Below are 9,407 nucleotides of genomic sequence, written 5' to 3' on the forward strand. Positions count from 1 at the left end.
AATACAAAATGCACACTGTATTCTAATGACCGCTAATGACATGACTGTTAGATCAGTGTTTTTCAGCAAAGTTTGGTTACACTTTATTTCGATAGTCCACTTTAAACATTCTACTAACTATAAGTAACTTTGCAACTACATGTCAACTAACTGTCATTAGAGTATTAGTTGACTGTCAGTAGACTGGTAGGTTATGGTTAGGTGTTAGGGTTCGGGTTAGTAGAATAAGTTGAATTGTAGTTGCCAAGTTACTTATAGTCAGTAGAATGTCTGTTGGGAGACCAACAAAATAGTTTTAGTAAATATTAATCAGACAGTCTACAAATACTCTAATGACAGTTAGTTGACATGTAGTTGCAAAGTTACTTATAGTTAGTAGAATGTCTAAAGTGGACTATCAAAATAAAGTGTTACCCAAAGTTTTGATCATGTTGATAATTGAAGCCTTTTAGAGAAATTTGTGTATAAGAAATGCACAAATATGATACAGTAGGCTTTTGTAGGGTTACAAATCTTTTACTTGCTTATTCTTTGTGTCGTTTTCCATCAATGTGACTTTTTTTCGAATAACATCAAATTATATATTTAGACTAATGTCTGTTTAAATATGCACCAGTGAAAATAAGATGAGTGCTACGACAGAGGATGTGCAAAATTACAAATTCTCATTAATAAATAGTCGACAAGTCAATGTTAATGTGTAATATCGCAGATTTTCAACCCGCTTTGTATTGTCACAATCAATGAGTGAGTTTAAATGCACGTTTGTAACCTGATTATGCTTAATAAGCCAACAATGCATGTGATCAGGTAAACGCATTAACTCGTTTTCCTTTATCAGAGGCTTAAGCATAAACCGATCGTCAAAGCTATTTTTTTGCCCCTTACACTGATTTCGCCCAGCACGTAAACGCATTAACCTGCTTTCGGTTGGCTTATTGAAGTGCGCATCTGTGATACGTGACAGGAGCACGTCCTTACTGTGGATTTAAGCGCATCCAGACACAGTGAGAGTTTTGCAGTAAGGGAGGAAATGTATTGCAAACTCAGACCCAAAAAATTATAAAAGTTCTCTCATCTTGTGCAGCAGAAGTAGTTATACAGTCAAAATTCTGCATTTCTAACTACATGAGAGGATAATATATGAGCCGTAAGTTTCCCGCTGACATGTTACAATACTTTACTTTATTTAGCATCACAACTGACATAAATGAAATGCTCGGAGAAAGATGCGCAAATTATTACGTTTAGACGCCACTACCGGGAAATAACCTGAATTATTAATGAATTATTGTAAACGCAGTTTACTTGCGTTGTTGGGTTATTGGTTTGCATGTAAACCCACACAACAGGACATTTCAATAAGCTGATTTTTGTGAGTTGTAAACATGCTCAATGTCAGTAGTATATGTATATGAACAATGTTTACTCATTCTCTGTTATTTGGACTGAGAAATTAATGTTTAGTCAGCATAAGCTTTTGACAGCTCCATGGCTTTTGTGAAAACTACAGATTATAATATTATGCAGTTTTGTATCCCTGCCAACAGACAGTCAGATCGACGAGGGTTATTAACAGAACAGTTAGGTTTAAGGTTAAAATTTAATACTACAGCAACAGCTTTCTTACATGTACGTGACAGCGTTTTGCTTCAGGGGTTGGCCGGAACTAACAGAACGGCAGTTTCTTTCCGTTTTTCCCCTCCATTTGGCCTAAAACACTGTGTTCATAGTCATCCAGTTTGAATTGCAGAGACGGTATTTGACTCTGGTCAAGCATATCCATAGCAGACTGGTGGAACTGATACTAATAATAAACAAGGACTACTGGTGCTGATATTTAAATAACACACCTTTTATTATAGGAAACTAAGTCCTATTAAGAAAGACTCCAATACAGATTGATGCAAGGAGACAGAACGAAGGCGCTTCATGATATATCCAGAGTGCTTGGGCTAAGTTTATAGTTCATCTTGGTCCAACAGTTCATAGCTGTTAGATTAGAACTATTGTGGTTGTGCAACATCTAGTTCATGGCATCCAGCTGTTCGTTGAGCCATTTTTGTACTGCAACTATTTTAAAAGCGGTCATCTGTTGGGTCTGGCAGGCTACCAGGAGTAAGTAGCACACCATTATGAATCAGCAAAAGACCGTTCTTTTGCTCTGTCCACAACAACTCACAAATGAACCTGTGGATTCTGCATAAAAACAGGAACATTGCTCACAGCAGGCGATTTGTCCTGCAGTGCCGAGATGCTGTTCACAAAATATTTGCTTTGAAAGCTGTAGCAGCGATGCTTTAAATTAAACTTCTTGGATATGCTTTTACGATGCTGACCGTAGCAGTGTTATTGTTCACTAAAACAAAAAATATACAGTACTGTACAAAAGTCTTAGGCACGTTAGTATTTTCACAAAGAAAAAACAGGTTTTAAGCCAGTTATTTATATCTTTTGCTGTAGTGTGTCAGTAGGAAATATCAGTTTACATTACCAAACATTCATTTTGTCATTAATTGTAATAATCAGGGAGATTTTTGCATGCATAAGGAGTCTGACAAAAGCTGATATGCTCCACATGGAGATCTGATCTCACCATCATCGAGTCCATCCAGGATTACATGAAGAAACAGGAAAAAAACTGAGACAGACTAAATCCAGAAGAACTGCGGCAATGTCTCCAAGACACTTGAAGAAACCTGCCTGCAAAGCTACCTGTGCAAGTGTACTTGGACAAAGGCTGTTTTAAAGGAACATCTTTTTGGGACTTTAGCTTATTCACCGTATCCCCCAGAGTTAGATAAGTCCATACATACCATTCTCATCTCCGTGCGTGCCATAACTCTGTCTGACGCACCCACTGCTAGCCTAGCTTAGCACAAAGACTGGAGGTAAACGGCTCCACCTAGCCTACTGACAAACTAACGCCAACATTTTCCTATCTGCTGCGTAATATCATTGCGCCTCTGCACCCATGGTACGGCAGCAAAGTTCCATGATTATTACATAGGAATGGGAGTATAGTTCCTAGCCATATCGGTCTAGAAAATCGCAACTTTTCATTTTCCGTCAGTCTTAGTACACTATGTAACTATACACAACATGTAAATAGGAAAATGTTGGCGTTATTTTGTCACTTATTGAGCAGTAGGCTAGCTGGAGCGTTTACCTCCAGTCTTTATGCTAAGCTAGGCTAGCGGTGGGTGCGTCAGACAGAGTTATGGCACGCACGGAGATGAGAATGGTATGTATGGACTTATCTAACACTGGGGTATATGGTAAATGAGATAAAGTCCCAAAAAGTCGGCGTGTTCCAACTCCTCTAAAGTTAAACAGTTGAGTTTTACCGTTTTCTAATCCATTCAGCCGATCTCCGGGTGCAGCAGGCGCAATGATATTACACAGCGTCTGGAAATAGGCTAACTTCCGTCAACATAACAAACATGACATCCTGCCTGCACAGGGAGTGTGCCTTGTAACCATGGGGACATTTGTGAGAGACGATTCAGAAGATATTTACTTTGGTGCAGATCCTGAACCGTATCTATTTCAACCGGAATACACTGAAGATTAGGTTGTTACTATTTTCTACATTTTCAAATTTTCAAAAATAGTGGCGTGCTCCTTTTAAACACAACCGGTGGTCACACCAAATATTGATTTGATTTAGTTAATAGAAGTTAATTGATAAATAAAATCTATTCATGACATTATTTTTGAAAGCATCCTCACTCTATACCATTTGTACACAATTTATTTGTATAGCGCTTTTCACAATACATATAGTTTCAAAGCAGCTTTACAGAAAATGCATGTGTCTACATTACAATTTAGAGTGATCTTTTATCAGAGGTGACTGAGACAGAAGTGCCTAAAACTTTTCACAGTACTGTAGCTTTGCAGGCAGGTTTCTTTGTTGTCAGACTCCTTGTGCATACAGAAATCTCACTGGATTATTACAATTAATGGCAAAATGAATGTTTGGAAATGTATAAATAATATAAATAACTGTTATATATATATATATATATATATATATACATTTCTAATTACATTAACATTTAAGCATTAGTAACATTAAAGTTTTTTTTATTATCTAATATTTAGGCTATATTTTATTCCATTTCAGATTTATTTCAATTAACAAGAAATTATTATTTTATATATATATATATATATATATATATATATATATATATATATATATATATATATATATATATATATATATATATATATATATATATATATATATATATATATATATATATATATATAAAATAAATAAATAAATAATAATAATTTCTTGTTAATTGAAATAAATCTAAAATGGAATAAAATATAGCCTAAATATTAGATAATAAAAAAAAATGTAATGTTACTGATGCTTTTATGTTAATGTAATTAGAAATGTTACTAACTGATATAAAATAAGTTGAAGAACTAAACTTACTACTAGGTAAAAGTAGTAAAAAATAAATTAAAATGCTGAATAGAAAAAAAAAATATTTAAAAAAAGACAAGCACATAAAAATAATAACTTAAAATAAAATGTTAATGAAAATTAAAATAAAAGTTAATTTAAAATATTAATTGATATTATGATAGTATACAGATAATACTAAAATAACACTGGACAATAACATAGCACACTTTTAGTATGGTAAAATGCTCTTCAAGATGTTGCATCTCTGTTATTTGAGAACTACTTCTTCCTCTAAATGTGTCACCCTTTCCAGTCCTAAGCAGATTAAAGATCACTAGACAACCTAGTCATCGGATGAGAACTGAAAAATAATTAGTATAAGAATAACTTAACATTTCTGTCTATCAGAGCTATTTGATACAAAGCTATTGTATGGCTTCAGAAGGCTTGGAATATAGTGCTCTAAAGATACTTTTATGTAAGGGTGTGCGATATTGAAAACAAATTCTATCTTGATATTTTCGGGGATTTTTCGGGGATAACGATAATTAGAAAATATTTTGCTGGGTGTGTTTGTGTTGATACCGTAGCAGGTTTAGGACTGCTCTGGACGGCTGACTACTAAAGCATTTGATATTCTTCATATTCTGTGTAGTGGTCCGTTCACAGCATTGACAGAAATAATCTTTTCCAATAAGTTTAAATTTTACCGGCTTTTATGGGCATTTTTACCTTTTTTAAAGGCTTTTTTTTTTTTTATCCCAATCCAAGGATTGGTTCACTTCAATATGAAAATATCTTGATATTTTACTCACCCCCATCTCATCCAAGATGTTCAGTCTTTCTTTCTTTAGTCGAAAATAAATAATTTATTTTGAGGAAAACATTCCAGGATTTTTCTTCAGTTTTCAATTGCAACCAATGGGTTGAAGGTCCAAATCAATGCAGTTTCAGAGGCTCTGCACGATTCCAGCCGAGGAATAGGGTCTTACCTAGAAAAACCATCTGTCATAAAAAAAAATAATAATAAAAAAAAAATTTGTATATACTTTTCAACCTCAAATGCGCGACTTCTGTGTTCTTCTTCACTGCGAAACTTCACTTGAGTTTTAACTGATTAATTCAAGAATGAAGCATTTGACTGAGTCAATGAATCATTCGTTCAAACAATTTGTTCATTCAGTAACGAAACACTGCACTGTGTGGCTTCATTTGAGATGATTTTGTTTGAAATTGAAATTTTCACTTGAAGTATATCGGGGCCTATATTGTTCAATTGCTAGCCACAGAATCACTCAAGTTTGGTGCAAGATGTATTTTCTGTCAAATCATTTGTGGTTTTTCAGCATTAGCAGAATATTGAGCTACACCGCTAAGAGTGGATTTGGCCTCATTCCTAATGGGCCGCAATCAGACAAGTAGACGGTACGGTAGGGGGCTTGTGTAAAAATGTGGGTTAATGGATGAGTAGATGGCAGTAGCACCTGTTTGTTGTATCCTGACCTGATAAGGGGTATTTCAGTAGCAGTATGTGACCTCGTTGAGCAGTGACCCTGATGCATTTCTTAAATTGCACGTTTTCGCTAAATCTAATGGATTTGATTCATATTAATATGAAAAGGGAGGTTTCCCATCTGTTACTAGTCGGAGTTTTAAAAGGCTTGTACCAATTCGGTTTTAGCGCATGGACTTTAACAATCTGCTTTTTCTCTTTAGGAGCTCCGTACCAACAACCCTCGCTACAACAAGGGAACTTACAATGATTTCAGCTACGTAACAAACAACAACCAAGAAGGCGTGAGCATGAGAAAAGGAGAGCACCTGGGCGAGTTCAACTTGGGCTCCACTATTGTACTGTTGTTCGAAGCTCCACGGGATTTTACCTTTAATTTGCAAGCAGGCCAGAAGATCCGTTTTGGAGAACCTCTCGGGACGATGTAACGCAGACGAGAGGAGAAGAGAATCTGATGATGGACACGCTAATCTGTGTGTAGATGCATTCAGGGTCTCAAAAACTAATACACTCACATTTGCAGAGATGTACTCTGTTTAAACCGAGATACATGTGTGTTCATATGTACTCACACAACCACCACTGTTGCATTATTGCCATTGGGTTCTCCCAGTCAGTTTGTTAGGGTATTTTTGATTTTTGTTGTTGTTGTAAGGCAATGCTTAGACCATCATGTTGTAAAATATTTGTTTACCATGAAATGCCATCCATTTTTTTTGGGCTCTAAATTATTTTTCTATTTTGTTTTCGTAAAACGGTTGTTTTGTTTTTTTTGTGTTCGCCCATATTGCCTTCGGCTGGAGTCAACCTGTGTGAAGGGTTTGAAGAGTCCAGGATTTCCACAGCTAACTTTGCAAGCCTTGGGAATGTATGAGAGACCATCACTATTTGGTTCCTTCATTTTTACCACACACTCATCTTTAAAACTGTTCTGTCCGTCCAAGTTTTGCTCTTCACGAAGGTGCAAGCCATTTTGACAGTAAAATCGTGGCCACAATTACTCGCTAAGAAAGTGTTTTGGAAAAGACAGGTGACAATTATCACTGCCGTTGTACTCTGGCGTTGAATTATGCCTTTGCATGTTGGTCTAGCGATTAGTTGGGAGATTCATGTGAAGTATTTTGCTGTCTCACCTTGATTAGTGCCAAAACGCAAGATATATTTTTTACTAACACGTTTTTTTGCCCTTTTGATATGAATCCGAGTTCTTGTGATCTTATGGCTTGTGTTCTTGGACTTTTCTTTGTTTGATTAACCAGCACCTAGCAAGTTCAACAGACTCTACACCCTAAGCTAAGGATAAAGAAAGACCCTCCTGACTCCCTTAATCTAGACCACGCCTGTATGAAGATAAGGGAGAGGACTCTGGAAATTTTGCTTTTGAATGTTTTGAAAACCAAACACTGGGCTTTTCTGTGCACCGAGCACAGCTTGTTGTGGAAATTCTTTCAAAGAAAAGTTGTATTAATTCAATTCATGTAACATAGACATTAATTACAAACTAGTTCCAAGTGCAAGAAACATGTCATTAATAAATTTTGAAGATTATTTAAAAAGTTTGTTATTGTGATATTTGCTTTATCATTTGATACCATCATTGTGTCATGTTTCGACCGCAGTGCTTTTTCATAAAGGTTGCCGCCCGCTTCTTGACCAAGAAACTCATGAGTGCCGAGGTATTCGGCAGATTTCATAACTTGAAGGTAAAACAAGAAGAGGAATGTTAATATACACAGTTTATGGTGGATTAGTCTAAGCTTCTCAGGACTGTTGTATATTTATACATGGGGGAATATAAAAAGGAGCAATCTGACCATGGTATTTGAGGAAAGTCGTTACGTAATGCTGATTAATAATGAACAAAGTCTCAGTGGAATATGGATTAAAATGTCAGATGCTTTGAAAGGGAGGTATCAGGAATGGAACATTGAGTTCATTTTAAACTATTTAAAGGCCATTTTTTTATCATTATTTATTAAAACACATTGTTTTAATACTTGATATTAATTGAAAGACTGCATGGAATATTTGTACTTTTAGAAATTAAGCTGTTACCCACATGACTAATGTAATGAAATGCAAGAGTCCTGCTGATTTTAACCTACTATATTCTGCTTTTGCTTAAACAAACAAAATGTCTGTTATTTGTCAACTACTTTCTCAATTTCCAGTCAGGACATCTTACAACCTACAAACACAAAAGCACCCCAGTTCTCAGTACAGAGTCGACTCCAAAAGAGTTCGGCCAAGGCTATTCTTTTCCTCGGGACTTCCTCTTTTGGGCATTATTGGAAACAACTAGGAAACGATGGTGACTCATGTCATCTTGGGATGATTTAGCCAATCACTCTAAAAGCGTGTTGTTTTAATAAGGTATTGCCTTAAAGTAAATGGAGTCGATTCCGGGAATCTTCCTACAGTGGGAGTTAGGAATTGCAGTGTGATTATGCTCACTGCAGGACGGCCCGAGCGACCCTCCCTACACACAGCGCGCGCGCCTGTTCACTTCTAGAAGCTTCTCGTTTCTTCTCCATCCTCCAATCACAGTCAGAGTAGCTCACTCGCGCGGCCGACGACACGCATGTTTTAATAAACCTTGAACGTTACTATGACCTTCAGAAAAAAATTAACCAACATTTAGTTACTATCATTCTACTATTAATGTTACAACAGTTGCGGTAATACAACGTCCATCCTTAGCTACCTTCTCAAGTAAACACAGTAGTTAAAGATATCACGGGTATATTATCTTTATTTCTTTTTAACATCAAAAAGGGTATCTGGTCATATCAATATTTTCATGATTTAACAATTTATCAGTTAGTCCACTGTGAAAAAAAAGTGTTGCATGGTATATCTTAATTTATATAAAGTAATAGGGTTATGTGTATAATAATCATGCAAATAAAAATAAAACTGGATTAAAATAGATTTAGATGGAAAGAGAACAACATATGCCGCAGTTGCGTCATGGCAACCATTCTTCAGCCGTGTTTCTGTACGAATTTCATGCGTGGCTTGTTAAAAAGATTTAGACAGGGATATTTAGCAGCAGGTTTAGTATCATGTTATGCTTGAATATGGAAATAAATCGCTACCATTCTATTTTCATTCGAACCCATCACTATAACGATAAACACAGCAGAGGAAACTTCTGATGGTTGTATTTTAATAAGCGGACTCCCCCTACTGGTGGTAATGGAAGTCTCTGTGAGAGACAACTTCATTAACGTGAGAACCAAATTAATATTTATTTCCAGTCATCTCTTAACTATCCACGTTTGTCCTAGTTAGGTCGGAATTTGTGTTGTTGTTGTTGTTGTTGTTGTTGTTGTTGTTGTTGTTGTTTACATTAATGATTCAGATGCTATCATAGGCTACCAGATGCGTTATAGGCCTATTTACCGTAATTTTAACCTGTCACTATTAACAAGTGACGGCTTAAAGTCACAACAAGCCTTACGATAA

The 9,407-nt window shown here is 35.8% G+C and overlaps 1 protein-coding gene across 8 annotated transcripts in view; it reads left to right on the forward strand.

The window, feature by feature from the left end:
• Positions 1–7,498, forward strand: part of pisd (phosphatidylserine decarboxylase) — a 50,552-nt gene extending 43,054 nt beyond the window's left edge. For all 8 annotated transcript variants that reach the window (XM_079814852.1, XM_079814854.1, XM_079814853.1 and 5 more), the window contains one exon: positions 6,143–7,498. In XM_079814852.1, coding sequence (XP_079670978.1) covers positions 6,143–6,367 — 225 coding nt within the window. In that variant the 3' untranslated portion in view covers positions 6,368–7,498. The remainder of the gene's footprint in view (positions 1–6,142) is intronic.
• Positions 7,499–9,407: the final 1,909 nt, after the last annotated feature.

This window comes from Gobio gobio (assembly GCF_949357685.1).
Source record: "Gobio gobio genome assembly, chromosome: 4".
NCBI classification, from domain to species: domain Eukaryota; kingdom Metazoa; phylum Chordata; class Actinopteri; order Cypriniformes; family Gobionidae; genus Gobio; species Gobio gobio.